Below are 19644 nucleotides of genomic sequence, written 5' to 3'. Positions count from 1 at the left end.
CCTTTTTTAATTACATATCAAAGCAAGGATTGGATTTTGAACCACCAGATTCTGTGACCTCTGTCTGGAAGCAGCATTAGGAGTTTATGTCATGCATAGATCAACATATAAGGGTGAGAAACTCCCAAGGTTTCAGGCATCTTCTTCATGCTTTATGGACAAATAATATTCTTCTTTATTTTGCCAGAATCCTGCCACTGCAGTGATTTTCCATCAAACATAATAGAAAATTGTTAACTCTACAGAATTTCGAAACAGATAATCTTTCTGTATAATGGAATACTTTTAGAAAATTAAAGGACAAAATAAATTTAACTCACAGTTTTTACAAGAATTTCTGCAGAGATCTGTTAAACTGCTGTTGACTGCTGATGTTTTGATCCCCAGTAAATACAGCAGGGTTAGAAAAGGTTTTAAATGAAGAGCCTACATACCCTTCCCAAGTTCAGACCACATGATAGGTTAAAAACATGTTTAGGCATGTGAACTATGCTACTGAAATCAGAATAGAAGCAAAAATTACTAAAGTCTTTCTTCTAGTGATTCCATATAAGTAAATATTTTGTTGGAAGCAGCGTTCTTTCTTTGTTACATCATTTCATTTATGCTATATAATTTATTTAGTCCTTTCTGTCTAATATTACAGGCACCACTGTGGAAATGCTTTCCATAAAAAGACCAAAATGAGGTTGGAAAAACTCAGTGTCTGTACAAAAGTTCACTGCAGAGTTTTTCTTTTCTGAATAAGAAAGCATTTTTCTCCATGGAAACATGATGTGCTGCTTAACAAGACTCTACTTACTGCTGGGAGTTGTGTTTGTTCCCTGCTAAGGACACCCTTGGGAACATAGGGAAGAGGATTCCTGTCAATTGGTTTCTTTTTATAAAAGAAACATTTTATGTAGAAACCTTCAGCAACCCTTCTCCTTTACACTTTCTGGGCTTCATAAAGGTACAGAGGGCATTGGCTAATGCAGTATAGAAAAGGCACTGAAATGTTGGCTTGTGCTGGTGCATCAGTGGCTTCCTCAGGATATGCTCCCAACCATCTGAGTTTGGCCATTTTAATGTATGTCCTGTGCGGTGGCTTCCAGACTAAAATATTTTCTTTTTTTTTTTTTTTTTTTTAAACATCTTCCTTAAAATTTGCAGAGTGTATATAGTGTTTGTTCAAAGGAATGAAAGATAAAGAAGACCAGTTCAAGTTATGACATGGGCTCCCTGCATTGCTGTGTTGTCACTTTTGCCCTGAATCTAACAGTGATTCTATCTATTTCAGATATAAGCACAAAATAGGCATTAATTAGGATGTAAAAGATTTGTGCTAACTTTTACCAGCAGATTGTAATATTTTACAAGCTCTTCATCTTTGCTGTGTGTTCTCATCTTGCAGTAGGTTGATGGTCTGGTTCCTTCCCTGAGAAATGGCGATTTCATTTCATTAGTTTTCTTTTAATAAACAACCTTCACTAAAATAAGAAGATAATCTGTGTTAGCACTGAATAGCTTTCATTGCTTGTATCTGTGTTCAGCAGGGGTATAATAAGGTTCCTCTTAGTCTTATCACAGTGTTCAGGCAGCCTGGAGTTCTCATTTAGGTAACAGAACTGGACCAAAGCACAGGTTTTCTTTGTAGCTGCTGGGAATCATAGAATGATTGTGTGTCAGTTGGGAAGGGGACCCAGGGATCATCTGATCCAAACTTTCTTGGTAAAGGCAATGTGTAGACAAGATGGCCCAGCACCTTCTCCTGCTCAATCTTAAGGGTGTTGGAGGATCCTGCACTTCACCAGGGAGATTATTTCAATGCCTAATTTTTACCATTGTGAAAACTTTTCCTCTTGTGTCTAATAGTAATCTCTCCAGGAGTAATGTATGGTCCCTTTTTTTCCATGTGATTTCTTATAAAAAGTGAGTATCTAACTTCTTTGTTCCTTTTAAATACTGGAACACAGTGACAAGGTCTCCACTGAGCCTTCTCTTCTGAAGGCTGAACAGCCCAGTTCTCTGAGCCTTTCATCATATGGCAGGATTCTCAGTCCTTTGGCAATCTTTTTGGTGGTGCCCTTGTTGATGCAGCCCAGTGTCCTAGATACTTTTTGCTGCAGCAGCACATTGTTCACTCACACTGAGCTTGTTGTCCATCAGGACCACCAGACGTCTTTCTACAGAGCTGCTCCCTTGCTGGATAGATACTGGTTTATGTTCCACTCCTGGATTATGTTTCCCCAGGTGCAAGACTTCACTCTTGTCTTTGTTGAGTTTGTAATGTTAGCTCACCCTTCCAGCCTATCCACCTTCCTGCTGGGTGGTCCTTTTTCCAGTGTGTCCAGTTCCCCAATCAGTTTAATATTGATATCAGTCCTTGTCAGGGTACACTTGATCCCATCATGCAGATCACCTGTGAAAATATAAGACAGCCTTGAGACCAGGACTGATCCCTGGGGAACCTCACTTGTGACAAGCTGCCAGTTCTAAAAGGAATTATTTACCCCCTCTCTGGGTGTGTCCAGCCAGCCAGTTCCTCACGAGCCACACAGACTCCTCCTGGCTGTAACACTTCAGATTCTCTAGGAGGAAGCTGTGGGAAACCAAATTCAAAGCCTTGTCAAAATGCAGGTTGACAATGTCCACTCACCACTCACCCCACTTTAGCTGAGCAGATTACTCTGTCATTGAATGCCATCAGGTTTGTCACATACAATTTGCCTTTGGCTAATCTGTTATGGCTTTTCCCAATCATGTGCTTCATCTGACTTGGATCTGACAGGCCAAGGAGGATTTGTTCCATAGCTTTCCCAGGACCTGAAAGTGAGACTGATGAGCCTGTAATTTTCTGGATCCTCCTTTTAGCCCTTCTTGTAGATGGGGTTGACATTAGACTTCTTCCAGTCTTCTGGGATCTCCATGGCTTCTCAAAGAAGCAGCCTTGCAGTGATGTCAGCCAGCTTCCTTGGCACCCTCGGATGGATAATGTCAGGGCCCAGTGATTTGTACGGGTCAAGCTCCTGTATTTCTGCCCTTGTATTTCTTCATGGATGTTCATCCACTTTTCCATCTCTGGTACACTTCTCTTTTTATTTCTGAGAAGACTCAGAAGCTCAAAATTAAGCCAAGAGAAACCTCTTTCTCTACCACCTTTCCTTACCTTTAAAGGGGATAGACTGGTTTTGTATTTTCAGAAGAACATGCTTGAAGCACTCTAGCTTAGTTCCTTTCTTGTCCATGGAAGCTTCCCATGGAATCCCTCCTAACTGACCCCTGTGCAAGCTGAATTTTGCTCTTCTGAAATCTAATACCTTTCCCTTAGTACTAAGCTTCAGTGTGCTCAGTCAGATCCCAGTCCAACACCATCACCAATGTGGTGATGACTGCAGCCAAGGCTGGCACTGATGAAGATAACACAAAGCAGGTTTTCTTGGTCTGTGAGTAGCAAGTCCAGCAGTTGCTCATTCCTGGTGGGCACATCTAATTTTTGTTTGAGGAAGCAGTTCTCTGCACATTCCAAGACCTGGATGGATGATACATGAGCTGCTGAATTACTTTTCCAACAAATGTATGGGGAGTTGAAGTTATCCATGAGAGTTAGGTTCTGTTGACCTAAAGCTTGCTTTAAATAACACAAATACTGCTTTTTTTTGGCTTTATCTTCTTGATTGGGAGGTCAGTAGCAGGTGCCTGCTCTGTGATCCCCTTTGGAGACAACCATTTTGATCATGACCCAAAGGAATTCAATAGGGCTTCCACAGTCACCACAGCTGACTTCTATGCATTCACACTTCTCCTTAACACAGAGCATGACACTCCTCATTTTCTTCCCTGCCTTTATGTGCTGGGTTTAGCACAGCCTGGTTTTCCCTTTTTCAATCAGTCAAAAACATTCTTGGTACTGGTCATTTCCGAGGCAGGTGTTGACATTTGTATTACATTAACCAGGAAAATGTCATCTGGCATTCATGGAAGAGAAATACTTTTTCTTTCCAAAAATAATAGGGTCAGAGCACAGGACACCTTAGAATAATCTGCATTTAGTGTGACAGCAGAATGACAATATACAAAAATGAATCAAATTCATCTGTGCTATTGCAGCTTTAATTTTCATTTAATAGTAATTTCAGAACTTAGACTTGATCTTAATAGTCACTGTGGTGGAAGTGATAGGCTTCCAGCAAGGGAAGTATTTTTGCTCAGTATTGTGATTGGGAATGAAACCCATCTCCTCTGTTGGACTTATATTAAAATAATATTGGTCTTGTTACACAGTATGAGGTTGATTGACCTTCAGGCTAGGGAAAGTGTAAGGCTAACACATTAAATGCCATTGAAAACAACTGGCTAAATCATAATTCAAACTGACCTGCCTTATGTATCTCTGAAGGAAAAAATTTGTTGGGAGCTGTCGGATAAGATCCAGGGCTAAACAACTGAAAGAGAGAGACTAAAGTACTCAACTTTAGTTGATTAAAGATATTCTGATCCTGTTTTTCTCTGGTGTCTTGACCTTACTAAAGTTCACTTAGTATGTAATGGAAAAAACAACTGGTTTGATAGCAAAATACAGGAAATGCCTTCAATCATGCCTGATTACAGTAGCAGCTTTTCTTCTGGTTTGTTGGGGTTTTTTTCAGAATACTCTCTCTGTGTGCCTGAAACAATGTAGAATAATACTTTGGAGCCCTTTACTTGGTGTGTCAAAGCAGAGCAATTAATGTCTGGCTTTTTGATGGATATGCATGTAGGGAGTTTTTGCACAGGAGAGCTCATGTGACCTAAGTAAGAAAAAATAAAAATTAGTAGAAGGCATAACTTAAAAGCCTAGAAAATTGTGTATGGCAATTCCACCATGACTAAGAAGACAAATAAATGCAAGTTTTTTTAAGAATCCTGCCTTTGTTTGACTTTCAACTACAAAAATTGAAGTTTTGCAACTAATATGAATGAAATCTCTATCTGGAATAAAGGAAGCCAGGAAATAGCTTATATTGAAAGGACACAAAGGCTCAGATTCATCTCACCTGACTTTAGGAACACAACTGAAGCTTCCAAGTCAGGATCCTACTTCTCCTGGAGAACATTCACAGTCAGTGGGGTAGGACAGACTGCTTTAGGAGGCTGTGCAGCACACATGTTCTGTGTATCATCTGCTGGAAGATATCTGTGGAGATGGCCATGGAGGGACTGGGGCAAATCATGGTACCTCAATTAACCTTCTGTGACTGGTGGCACAAATCTAGTGATAATCCTGTAAAATACAGGATGGAAAATTCAAACCAGAGCAAAGTGTTTCAGACCTCTAATTACTTTCATGTTTAAGGTAAATTTTGAAAGTTGATGGAATCGGGGTTGATTGCAGTATATGTTTTAATTCTGCTTTTCCTGATATCTGTATATATAAAATATATCTAAAATATATGATCAAATATCCTTGTTGGGTTATTAAGTTACAAGGATTCATTGCTGAGATAGCTCAATAAGAACTGCTACAGAAATGCAAAGTGCTACCTAGATATGCATGCATTTGTTTAGTGCATGCTTTCCTACTCTGTGCAAGAAAGCTTCAGTGAAAAGTTGGAAAGAGAAGAAGAATTTCACTCATTTTGTTTAGACACAGAAACTATATGCCTGAAATGCAAGTGTTCTTTTTTTTTCTGCTTGCATGATTTGTATTCTATTGTTGTTCAAATGATAATGATTTTGTCATCCTACCTACTAAGGTCACTGAGGGAAAAAAAAAAAAAAGAAGAAGAAAAACAACATTGCTTTTGCTCAAAGAAAAACTTTTGAGCAGATCCAAACTTCATTAGGGTATCTACGGATAAATTTGCTTTCTACGGTTCTGGTAACATTTTTTCAGAACTCAGTTTTCAAAACTTGATCTAACAAGCTTTTCTAGCTTCACACTGTCCTTTCATTGTCTTTCATCAAGTGGTTTTATCAAATAATGATTAAGTATTGTTTTCTTTGAAAGGATTATGGACATACGTAGTAGGCACTTTTGGTTTGCGCTCCACCTAACCTATTGTTATAATACACAATCTTATTTTTATGTTATTTGAGATGCAAAAATAAGAGCACTGAACCTCACTAAATAACATACCACAGTTTGAGTCAGTCCTTGGCTAAGCCTGGGACCTCTCTTGTCTTCAGTCAGATCACCAAGGTGTCAGTGAGGACAAGGTTTATCACATTACATATTTAGCAATGACTTAACACATGGGCTTTGTACTCGGGGCTGAAACAGTAAATATCATTAGCACTAGGACTGATTTCACCCCATTGTTCCCATCCTGAATATGCAGAACCACTTAAGAATTTTTCAGCTGAAATTTTCAAATAAAAAGTAAGAAAATGGTAGTTTAAACAGAAGTAAAGGGAGTGAGAACAAAGGAAGCCTTAATGTTGGGACACTCTGCAGGGTTGGGGGGACCAGGACCTGCAGGCAGCTCAGCCCCCAGTCCCTGGCTGGAGCACCTGGCTGGGGGCTGTTTATCTTACTTTCACAAAAAGCTCTGAACAGTTTGTGTTTTCACCCAGAGAGAAACACAAAGTGTTTGTAAAATCTCAAGAAGCTGTACAAAATGGGGAAATAATTTGGTATCTAGTTTAACTGAGGTTTCTGAAGCAGGTTGTTTGTCCTGTGCAATAGGCTTAATATGAAGTCAGGTCCATTTGTGGAAATTCTTATTTGGTACAAAAATTCAGGCCTGTGGGCCATGGGAATGGGGAGTTGCCACTGGGATCCTACAAAAAAACTTGTCTAAATCAAGTCTTTGGCAGTAAGCTAAGTCAAGAGGCAGCATTGTAGTGCTATATCACATTCCTATCTCAGACCCATGGAAAAATTATTGCATTCCCAGGTGTGGGAGTCACGAAGGATGAGGTTTATAAAGTAACATGATGTGAATGCTAAGGCAACCTTCTCTTGAAAGAGAAATAGAGACCACTCCCTTCTGTGCTTAGCCAATTTTAAAGAATATTTTACATAATGCATATTTGAACTTGTACATACTTCACTTAGGTTCACAAATAAAAATGTGAAAATAATAAGAAAGGAAAAGTCATACAAAGGAAAGCTGTTAAGTACAATGTATTTATTTGCCTGCACATTATTTAAAGGAAACCCAGCATAATAAGATAAGCAGATCAGGCACAGTAATGTCCTAAGCTGCTACCGACAATTGTAATAAAGTTATGGTCAAAGCCAGTAGAAAGCCATATAAAGAAATTATTTTAAAGAAAATGTTTTTCTGCTATTATGAAAGTAATTGGTTTCCTTAAGCTGCTGGAAATGAATATTAAACCTTTGTTCAATATGTCATTAAGACATCAGTAAAGAGTCAGGACCATGTAATACATACAGCCTTCTTTTCTATTCTGGGACCTTGCTGACCTGAAAGGTTTCTCAATGGTGGGCACTGCTGGAGAGGTGATGTTATATATCTGCAAGCCTCACTTTTGGTTTGAAGGGTTTACAGAGGCATAGACAGTGATCATGTGTTTATCTCCCTCTGATATCTTTGGTGGGTAGATAGCAAACTGCCTTTTTCTACATCCCTCCTCCCATCTCTGCCACCCCTTAGACCACAAATCGTTTGTGTAAATGGCAGGATGGTGGATGTTGTGTTATATAAGGAAAGTAAAGGTGCATGTTTTTTAAAGTAAACATGCCTGACGAGAGAATGTCACTATGGTCACATTAAAAGTCAGCACTTCACATTTATGTCTAGCCTGCTGTCTGAAATATCACTGTTTTCTTGGATTAAAATGAATTATAGTATCTCTGGCTTTATTTGAAACCAAGTCTGTGGTAGTAATTCATCTGCCAATAGCAATTATGCACACTGATACACATCAGAATAAGGTGGATTCAGTCTATTCCAAATTTGACACTGGAAACTAGCAGTTTTCAAAAAAGTCTGCATGGCAGATTTTTCTGTATATTACTGACTACAACTCTACTACAGTGTTTGTGTTTTATATTATATTTAATGTAATGGTGACAAAAACTATGTATCATAAATTCAGTAATTGCTTAATGGATCAACATAAAAACAAATCAGAGAAATTAGTTAATAACAGGTGAAACTGAGATATGTTACGACAATGTAAGCAGCCTAACCTCTTCTTCTCACTTTTAGTCTCACTCAGGTATCCCCTTACTTCCTCTCTGCTAACACAAACTGCTCTACTATCATGAATTCGCTCACAAATGTGAACAGTCCAGTGTGTCCCCTATTTTTTGCTCAATAGATAAGGGAGGTCACTGGTAGAACCTAATATCCAATGACACTGCAATTATTGCAATTTATGCTCAGTATCCTCAGAAAGTATGGGCTCCTTCTTGCCCTTAGACGTTTTCAAATAGGAAAAAAAATATTTTTAGTTTGTGTTTTCTTAGTATGTATGGTTTGAATTTTCCCATTTATCACTGATCTGTTGCAGAGGGCTGCTGATGGATTGTGACTAAAATACTTAGAGCAACAAAAGAATCCATTCTGCAAGTACAATCCCCTAATATATCTGTCCTCTTCTGTTTATGTATGGAAACTGAGATTAAGCTGGTGAGATCTAATCACTAAAGAAGCTAACATCAGAACCTTTAAATTGTTGACTTTCCTTTATGTTTTCTGACTACTTCCATATATAATTTCACCTTGGTTACAATTGTAACCTAATACATTAATTACCGGTATTTTGAAGACACCAAAGAGGAAATTTGTGCTGGGTACATGAGAGACCAACATGAGATGTTGTAGGTGAGCATCATTGTCTCAAAAGCAACTTGGATATCACTGAGTAACTAAGAAAGTAATTTTAGGAATGTAGAGGTCTTGCCTTAATTAAACAGATAAAAAATTAATCTTATTGAAATTCTAATTGCTATGATGATCATATTGTCTTCAGTTATTATTGTCTTCAGGAAATAGGCAATGATTCTGATGGTTTTCCATGTTGCTGTACGAAGTTTCCTTTTTACCTTCTGTGGTTTCTTGTGTGAACAGTTTGTCTATTTAAAGCCTGCAGAAAGGATGTGATTTTCCCATGCAGGGGAACAATGGCAGTGGTTTCAAATACACTATTGAAAGCGTTTATTGCAGTTGAAAGTTACCAAAAAAAGTGGTTGTTCAGTAGTTCCATACTTTACTATTTTGTTATTTTCAAATCTTTCTGAATGTTGATGTTCTATAGATGTTTAGTAAGGTACAATCCTTAATTTAACTTTCACCTTACATATAAATATTCCCCCTTTCAATATTGTTATTTGTACATAATAATTATTATGCTTCAAACAACAGTCAGAGTAGAAGTGGCAAAGTGGACACTATAAAGTGGTGGTTTGCCAGCTTGTGATCATATTTCTCAGCTGCTTGATCTTGTTCTTCAAATATGTATTTATGTAGTCACTGCTGTTTACTGTGTTGAAAGGCTACTCTTACTAATGTTTGGCAGACTTTCTGATTTTACTGGTCCAAACCCATCTTGATTGTTTAACTGCCTTACTTCCAACAAGAAAATTGTGTGTTATCTAAATGACACTTGGTGCCACTCACACAAGATGCTTTTCTCTCTGGCTACTGGTGGGATTTGGACTTTGGGAGCCCTGTCCTATGAAATAGTCATGCACTGAGCCTTTGTGGGAAGCCAGGGCACTCAGTGTCTCATGGCACTTGTGTGTGGAGGAAGGAATGAGCACTGCAGAGTTTTTGCACAGGTTACCTGTAGTCAGCCTGCTCTTCTGTTCCAACTTGCAAAAACCTAACTCATAATCCTGATTCTTTCTTGAGATACTGCCAATCATTCCAGCTTCTGAGGTGACTGTGATGCTGGCAGGTATGCAGAAGTAGGGACCAGGGCTTAAATTTCTGTTTAAAGCTTTCTCAGAACAAAACCTGCCCTGCCTCCAAAAGTAAAAGAAAAGGAAAAAAAACCACCAACCCACAACATTTCATCCAATGACTGCTCAAGTCAACTGAAGTGACTCTAAAAAGTATCTTGGCAAAAAAACAAAGGAGTGAAACAGCTTAATGTAGCATTGCTGCATTCAAGAAATCTGAGCACTCTCCTGGCTTAACTGGTTAGGTTGTTTGCAATTGCATGTAATTAATTACTCAGGTTGTAGGAACTCATTTTGTCAGACACAGGTGACTTTCTTACTTGCTACAAAGAGAATGCAAAATGAGAATACGAATGAGAAAAAGAAGAATTTAATAGACCTTTGTCATTGAGCTATCTGACACTGTATTATTTAGTATGTTCTGATTCAGAGGTAGACAACTGGCACTAAATCCAGGAAACAAATAAAAGACAGAATGGATCAGAATGGAACAATCTGTACAGATTATTATTTTACATTCCAGATATGGCTGTGTACTGTACTTTTGAAGGAGTAGGAGAGCTGGCTGTTTCTTGCAATAGTTCTGGGGAAATATGGGTCTAAAAGTTAACGTTTTTAATTTTTTTCAGTGAGACTGCTGCTCTGGAAGGACAAGTTTCCCTGACAATTCTTTTACTTTTATTCTTTCATTTGTTTCCTTTTCTCTGTATGTTTTGGTTGTTGGGGTTTTTTTTTCCCCTGTGAGGTGTTAAATAGCACATTATTTATTCCTACTCTCATATTTATTTAGTTAACTAAGATTTCATTTTCCAAGGTTGCAGAATTAGAGGGATTTAGTGAGGTTTCGTGGTTTGGGGAGTTTTTTTCTGGCTTATTTTGTTTTAATCTGGCAACTATAAATTGACAGAATGATTTTTGGTGCAAGCACTTTTATGGACTATGATAATCTTGTGGGCTAGCTATGAATTTGGCACTTTGGCAGACTCCCAGCTTACCTTTTAACCTCCCATATGTACTTTGCTGGGAGTCATACTGCTGTTGTTTAAGCCTCTTCCAAATTTCTTTTGAAACTCTGGTGCACTTTGTGATAGCTCAAATCTACTGGTATTACATTTCATTATTGCGTGAGTGATTAAGCTGATGTCCTCAGTGCCTTCAATAGAGTTTTGAAGAGGCTTGTAGGCTTCACTGCACTGTTTTGGCTTGATAAAGGGATCCCAGATGTTTTTCTTCTGTCAAGTAAGATTATAGTTTGGTAAATGGTAAAGAAGTTAATTTAACTTGTGCTTTTACAGGTAGGCTTACAATTTCATTGTCATTCTTTACAGGTAGTCAGAATTGAATAATTAGACTCTTCCTAGTTTTCTCTTGGCTCAGTTTGTTTGGTCTGTTTTTCCACTGTCAAGTTAAATTTTTATTGCTAATTTCTGTGTTTTATACAAATCCTTAAGGAAATAAAGAGAATGGTATATCATCCTTATCCATTATGCAGTGCCTTACTGTTGGTGTTTTATTGCTGTTGAGGTTTTTCTTAGCTCAGGAGTTTCCTAGATTATTGATTGTATCTCCATTCAAATCCATGGCTACCATATGGGTGGCATTAAATGAAAGATAAATGACTTTAGCTCCTAACAAATCCAGTGTCTCACCTACCTGCATGGGGAAGTCCTGCAATCAGAGTTGAGATGTAATATAAGAGTCTTCTGATAAACAATACTGAAAACACTTAATGAAGGTGGATCCATTTTTCTAAGCAGCTTCTCAAATTTCTGCAGTTCTTATCATAATTATATGTATTATGATCTTCTTTCTATCAGTCTGTTGTGATGGTGGCTTTAAGTTGGGTTCCAAGATTATGTCAAATATAATTATACTTTGATTTCTTTATCTGAACATCTTGACTTCTTGAAATATAGCTTGTATTCTTCCTTAGTTAAGGAACATCCAAGATAACAGTGTACTTGGAAGGTTAAAAGCTACAGCTACAATCTTGTTTCCTTCTTCAATCTGCAAGAGCCTTACCCAGATGGTCACATTCAATTTGATGTTCCTATAGTCCTGTTTGAATGCAGGTCTTTTTATTGTAGCACTTGTGATTCACTGAAGGAGCAGGTTTGGGAAAATACATGATTTTTGAAGCAAGATGCTTTATTCTATTGCTTTGACTTCTTGTGGAGGGGACTCAGAGCTGTGGTTATCTGTTTGCCCTGGCATTATGTTGGACAATTCTTCCAAGTCGCTTTCCAGAGGTAGGAAGGGATGGTTCCTTGAGGATTTAAATGGTTTTATATAGGGGGTTATGTTGCAGCCAGCTGGATCTTGGATTATTTAGGAGCTGCTATGACCATAAGGAATGATAAAACGTGTGCCCACTGAGGACTTGCACGAGCAGCGTAGCTGACCCAGAGATAGCAAATTCTGATGTAGGGGGTATTGCTTGCAATAAACATGGCTACAGACAGATCAACTTCAGCCACATAAACCATATCTGACAAAGCTGGTTTATGTAGGAGACAGTGGTTTTACTGTTCCTGAGGTGAATATGACTTTCTTGTGCCATGTCAGACTTCTTTCACACACACAAACCACTTTGTAAGGTGCACATAACACAACCTATCTCTACATGCTCAGTAAGTCCTCCAGTGCCTCCCAGTATCTGATTTGTGGGTGTATCATTGCAGATGTGTAATGATTATGCTGACTTTGAGCTGCAAGTCCACTGTGTCCCAGAAATAGCTGATTTTCATGTTGGCCTGTGTACCTGCTTGAGTAATATGTGGGCCAGCATGTTAAAAAAATGTTTAACAATTGTTAAAAGAAAAAAAAAAAACCAACTAAAATCCACTTACTGAAATGGGTGTGAGAGACAGAAAAGAACATTTCTGGGTAAATCCCAGCATACTGTAGCCATGGACATGTCTACAAAAACTCTTAACATCCTGCAGCCTTTGAAGGGCTGTTTAATCAATGAATGTGCATTGATTAATGTTTGGTGCCTGTGGTTCTGAAGGCTGGGATCTGATAGGGAGACATTTCTCTGGAAGAAATTCTCTGAGTAAGGTGAAGACTTCTCATCCCTCACTCAGATCAAATTTGTTGGCATAAAGGATTTTTGAAGAAAACCTCACATCTTTTCATAGGTTTTTGGGGTAAAATTAATTTACAGAGGCTGGCATGAGATTCTGTTATTCTTCTCTGATTTAGAACTCTTTTTTTTCATCAATTCAACCTAAGGAAATGTGCCAAATTAGGAAAAAGAATTCTGATCAGAAAGTGTTGACAAATTCACCTAAAGGCATGTGTTCTGCTTTTGATTCTCACCTCTCTATGCATTCATACATACAATACGAGATAGATATATATTTTTATATATATATATCTATCTATTTTATGTCTATAACTATGTATCTTTAATATCTATCAGTGATACCTAAAAGCCTAGAAAGAAATATAAAACTTAAATGTTGTTTTATTACACATGCAGTAGAAGTGAGATTTTTTTTGCCTTTGTTTTATGTTTGTGTTATTACTTCTACATGATGAAGAGGTTTTAATTGGGGGGAGGGGGGTGGTTCATGCAAGTGAGAGTTCTTTCATGCACTGACTTTCCAGATCCTTTTGTAACTAATTCCAAGGCAAGTGGCAGGTAAGTTAAATGGTACCTAGAACCTATTGTGTTGGAACACATAATAACCATCAATGGTATACTTAGAAAATATGCAGAGGGCAAGACAGGAAAGGTGGATATTCTTTTCTCAACCTTTTTTTGACCTGACCCGATTTAATAAGCAGACAATTGTGTGGTTTTGACACAAAGACATTTGTACAAGTGATCAGAAACAGTTGCTAAGATATGTGATTTAACAATGAATGCAAAATATTCCTGTGAAAATATTTTTGGGCAGGCTTAAGCTGCAGAAAATAGTACTCCCAAGGATGGGAATTGTGTTTTTCATCCCTCTCATGGCAATCTGAACTTTGAATCACTACTATACATTAGGAATCAAATTCAAAGTAATCCAAGTTTGAAAATATCTATTCACTGAACCCATATGCTTGAGTATTGGATAAATTGCTACTCCTTGCTTAGTGCTAATGCAAAAAAACCAAAATGGCTTCATTGACCTATTTCACATTGACAGAATGATAGATCTGTAGGAAACAAGAAACTGAGATCTTTCCCAAACTTTTCTGATACTGTCTTGAATACATAAAAGCTCTTTCATGCAGCTAAGGAGAGTAAAAGCTTAGTCTTGCAGAATGCTTGTAATTGCCTGCTTCTTTATTTTGTTGCCTTTAACTAGGTCTATTTGGTAACTGCTACCAATTTTTCATGCACACATGTGAAGGATAGTTTTTTAGTGGTGTTTGGGAAGCCACTGATTTTTCAAATTCTGCAGTTTGTTATGAAATTCAAGAGCACATGATCAAAAGTTGAGAGTTGATTTAATGTGAGGCCTTTGTATTTCAGGGACCTGAAACTGGACAATATTCTTCTGGATGCAGAAGGCCACTGTAAACTGGCTGACTTTGGGATGTGCAAAGAAGGGATTCTGAATGGAGTGACCACCACGACGTTCTGTGGCACCCCTGACTATATAGCTCCAGAGGTATTTTCTTGCAATGCACTCAGAGTACAGATATTCTTATTCATCAGACTGTTACATGTGTAATTTTAGACACTCTTTACATGTAGATGAAAACATTTAAGATGCAGACTAGACTCTGCTGCAGTTGTGCTTAGGTAGTCTTGCAGAAAATGGTTATTCTATTGCTCACATATTCCTTGATGATAGGACTGGTTTTTCTAGAATTTGTTTCCTGAAATTATTCTTCTCAATTTGCTCTTTCTGACTCAGCATCATTATTTTTAGCAACCTTTAAAGATGCTACATGCAACTGAGTATTACCTTAGTAATCTTGTGTAGTTATAAAAATGTTTTTATTTTTTAGTGAGGTTTAAAAGAGCATTTCATACAGAAGAAACCATGTGTTTGGTGTCTTTTTGTCCACAGCCTTTGCGGAAATATAATTTTTCCTTTCTTTAAAATATCTGTGAATAAAATGTGTTATTCTTGTGCTACTTCATAGACTTGCACAATAAGATGGAAACTAGGTCTAGATGCTGCATATTAGTTGGTAACATTTCAAGGCATTCATTGGATAAAAGAAATAACCGAGAGCTGTGTGGCTTTTACATATCTTAGATTTTAATATTAAGAGGTGTATTTCAAAGTGACTAAAATGAACCAATTCTGCTAGGCAGACTTTGCTCAGTTGAGTTAGTAACCTCTGCATCTTGAAGATTCAGTCTGCAGGTTTAATGGAAAAGTGTTGTTGGTTTGTCTTTCATCAAACATAAATTTGGAGTGGGGAAAAATGTCATTTATTATTCATTAGAGGCAATAAATCATAAATCCATACTGCTAGTGTTCATGGCTGTCCAACTTTGGTAGCACAACTGATAAGGTGTGAATCATCTTGAAACTATCATAAGTACATGTCTAACAGAGTTTGAAAAGTATTCCAGCATTAAAAGAAAATAAATACCAGTGTGGTACTTTTCACTTTGTATTAATTTTTTTTTCTGATTCAGTATATTAATTGAGTCCTTTGACAAAATCTTTGAAAATTATTACTAAAAATAAAGCAATAATAAGAACCCAGGAACTTTTGCTGAGGCTTCCAACTTGTCATGTCAATTGCAGAAGTTTAGCTCCTGCTTCCATTTCTCTTGCACCATGGGGATCTTTTAATTTCCTTTCCTTGTTTTATTTTCTTTTTCTTCAGTATCTGATTTCTAGTGAGTGTCCAGAACACTTGAAAAGTATACAATGGTGGATATAAAATAAAATTTTCTTTCAGTGAGAAATGTGGTTGCAATCTAGACCTGTGCATCTAAACATGAATTTTTTTTTTATTGGTCTTGGTTCCCAGCTACAGCACTATAAGCCCAAGCAGTCCAGGAGAGGATTTCTCACTGCACTGTTAAGTGTTGTGTAAGGAGTTAGTGGATTTGTTGCCATTCCAAGTCATTTTAAGGCAGCCAGATTCACCTTAAGCAGGCACCCACTCCCCTTTCCCTGGTTCCCTGTCACCCTGAACTGATGCAGCCAAACTGCAGCTTCTTCCCAGTGAAAAGGAGACAAGAATTAAACTTGTTCCTGGTACAACAGTAGTTCTGTAACACCAAGAGCTGCTATAAAACTCCATAGTGCTAACCTATTATTGCTGCAAAAGGTATTTGCTACAAGGTTGAACTCATGCCACATGAAAAGTTGTAGCCAGTTTTTCCTGAAAGCAATTTCAATTAAAGTCAGTTCTACAGCCATGTATTGTACAGTGGTTTAATGCTATAAAAGGAACTTGAACACAAATGCTTTTGGCTTCCTTCAGCCCTACCTAAAGGACAAGAATAAATCTCTCAGATGATCTCTGTGCAGCATTAGAAGCTGGTATTTTGTTTTGTTCAAGATAGAGACAAGGAAATGTTTCACATTTTCCACCAGCCTGTTTTGTATATATGATCTTTTTTCCCCTATAGTGTGACCTGCTTTAAACAGCTTGGAAGGATATGCAGCTCTTTTGCTCACAGGCAAAACTCGTTTACTCAGGGGACTGATAAACTCTGTCAGTATTTCTGAGAACAACATCTCATTGGCACTTAGCTATGCCAGTGCAAATTGCATGGGTGCTGTGATCAGTGTGTGGTTCTGTCCTGCTTAGGCACTGAAGGGCATACAAGGGCTGGATCATGTTGAAACAGCAAATGTGCAGCTGAGAGAGTTGTCTCACTTGTCTCTTCAGTGCAATCTCTTTTCCTGTGCTAGATCCTCCAGGAGCTGGAATATGGTCCATCTGTGGACTGGTGGGCTCTGGGTGTTCTCATGTACGAAATGATGGCTGGGCAACCCCCCTTTGAAGCTGACAATGAAGATGATCTCTTTGAATCCATCCTTCATGATGATGTGTTGTATCCAGTCTGGCTCAGTAAAGAAGCTGTCAGCATTTTAAAAGCAGTGAGTCTTCCATTACTTGCTTTCCTCCTCGTGGGTTTTTGGGGGGTTGGTTTGTTGGGTTTTTTCCCTTGATTAAAACTGAATTTGCTGATAGCTGTTGAGAGCAGTCACCACTGGGAGTTCAGGCACAGTTCAGAGTGCCACTATTAGGATAATGGGGCCTGGGATAAATTACACTGCTTGTGGGAAAGGAACAGAATGTTTGTGTTCCACGCAGTTGTACACTGTATAAATCTGTGTACTGCAGACTCATGTTTCAGGGAAAACCCAACCAGCTAGAGCTGTGCTATCACTTTGACACTTTATATGCCTCCTACTCCCATCACCAGTGGGAGAAGCACTCTGTAATTAAAGAAACAATGTTTTTTATTTAACCCACTTACAAAATTTCCTGTCCTTTGCCTTTCTTCCCCTGTCATCAAGAAGGGTTGAAAGCCCTTTATTTACAGCTGCATGTTCTATTTTATAGTTCACATGATAGGCAGCCTTACTTAAGTGTGATTGTTTCTGTTCTCATTGGAATTTCTCTGTGTGAGTGGTGACTTGACAGCAACTCATGTCACCAAATGCCACGATTTTTTAAATCAGCTACTAAATGTGCTACTGGGTAAAGCTTTTAGACTGTGAGTCAAAATGCAAATAAATACATATAAGAATATATATGTTTTTATAACTCAGGTTTATAAAGTCATTCATTACTATGACACTGACATAAATTCTTTCTTCTGTGCTAGTATCATCCTAAAATTAAAAGCAAAGCAATGCAAAAGCAGTATGCCAATCCTCATAGTTTGAAAACCCAATGAGGATTTTTGGCTTAAAAAAATAACTTGGTATTTATTTATTCCATTTTTTCACTGTCTTTGGAACTGGAAAATTTCTGCCTTTCTACATATTTTACTTGCAGCATCTGGAATAAGGTAGACTTTAAATTAAGAAGGCACTTGATAGTATAAAATCCTGCAGAAATCTTCATAAGGGTTATTTTGAAATTTTATATAAAACATAAACAAATTGTGATTGTAACACCAGTGGTCAGCACATTCTGCAGAAATTCTCATCTTGACCTTTTAATGATAATGTCTTCAGGCTCCTTCTAGGTGAGCAAGAGAGATGCTCTAGCAATGATTCAAAGCAGAAGTCAAAGTTTACATTTTAGAAATGTTTGCTGGAGTATCTCTCATGCTGCATTCACTGTAGTGAGAACATGGAGGATTTTTTCTGCTGGTAGTAACTTATTAATATTTTTCTCCCTTCCCTCCCAAATAGCTTTCTGGCTACTTCTTGTTAGCTCATATGATACTTTCAGGAGTCCATTTCTGTTTCCAGACCCTTTGATTATTTTATTTCACCAACTAAAATATATGGACTTGAGCTGCAGAGTTCAGGATTATATCCAGGGCTCAGGGATTATTTTGGCACATTGTAAAGTAAGAGTTGTTTCAGTTTTCATTCCTACATCTGATTTTTATTGTAGTCCATGGGACTTTTCTACAGAATGGTCCTGCATTTTGGTAGTAGGAATGGTGATTTGTATCTTGCTGTAGTCATAGCCTTTTAGGCATCAGCTGATAGAATTTAATGGAGCTGTGGCAATTGAAACCACAAATAAAACAAATTTCCTTCTGATTAGCAACCTGCTGCCTGCAGATCTATGGTGTGAAACCTGCTTGAAATTTGTATTCTTCATCTGATGCTTGTCCATATAAAGAACAGGAAAAACAGAGGAAAGAAAGAGGCATCTGTGTGTTTTAGTGCTGAATGGTAGCAAGGGATTAACTTTGGAACACTTCATTTCCTCACATTGTGCTTTGAGACATGAGTTTTATTATTTTGAAACTGTGTATTTTTACACTCCTTCAAACACCGTGTAAGGAAAGTTTAATAAGAAGACATTCTCTTTTATTAAGTAACAATGTTTTCCTATTTTCTGAAGAAACAGTTTTCCTGTTATTTCCAACAAAACACTGAGGATGATATTAAAGCTCATTATCACAAGGCAGCCTGTTGCTTATCCCATGAAAATCCACACATCTCATTAGTCCTGTTTCTGTGAATTGACAGGAATTGCTATTTAAATTCTTTCCTGTGTAGTAAGGAAAACAATTCTTCATTGAAATTGGCTCTCTACTTCTTCCCAAGCAATGGAGAGGTGTTGTCCCTACAGTGTGTGTTCCCTGTGTACTGGGATGACAGTCTCTGGCTACAGAAACAGAACTCTGTTTTTAAGCTGATTTATTTCAAGAAGTAAAATCTGGGGAGCCAAATGATCCTTGATTCTAGCCCTAAGCAACATTTTGTCCTGTTATCAATTTTGTCAGTAGGAATACTGATCCTGAAAGGCTTCTTCTTTCAGAGAAGGAGGTTCCTACCTTAGTATAAAAGGAAAATAAAAAGGCTCATGGCTATGACTGTCAGCTCCATTGGCAACCATCTCTTCAGCAGAGTGCAGTTAACAGCTGTATCTGTCCTGACAGCTGCATCAGTGCTGATGCTGGTGATAAACAGGGAATAAATGTCAGCTTTCATTCAGAAATAGAAAGGGAATAAATTAATGGAATTAAATGTCTGCTTTTGAAGTTTTGTATTTTTTCATCATACATGCATTTGATATTTTTAAGTATTCATTATTGACATACATTCTCTTTTCATCATCCATTTCAAAGTTGCATGAAGTTTGTGAAGTACAGCACTAAACTGGATTGTCTAGTCACATTTTCATGTCCTGGACTTCTTAAAAATTACATGTCCAGATGCTTTCCCTGTCTCCTGTTTAAAAGCAAGATAAAA

The 19644-nt window shown here is 37.7% G+C and overlaps 1 protein-coding gene across 1 annotated transcript in view; it reads left to right on the top strand.

Moving 5' to 3' along the window:
* PRKCE (protein kinase C epsilon) overlaps window positions 1-19644 on the top strand; it is a 278304-nt gene that overhangs the window by 236085 nt on the left and 22575 nt on the right. Inside the window, exons 12-13 of the mRNA XM_079298248.1 lie at window positions 14307-14445; window positions 16666-16854. Of these exons, the coding sequence (XP_079154374.1) occupies window positions 14307-14445; window positions 16666-16854 (328 nt within the window). The remainder of the gene's footprint in view (window positions 1-14306; window positions 14446-16665; window positions 16855-19644) is intronic.

This window comes from Erithacus rubecula (assembly GCF_903797595.1).
Source record: "Erithacus rubecula genome assembly, chromosome: 2".
NCBI classification, from domain to species: Eukaryota; Metazoa; Chordata; class Aves; order Passeriformes; family Muscicapidae; genus Erithacus; species Erithacus rubecula.
Note: the sequence above shows the minus strand (reverse complement) of the source record. Positions and strands in the feature narration are given on the sequence as shown.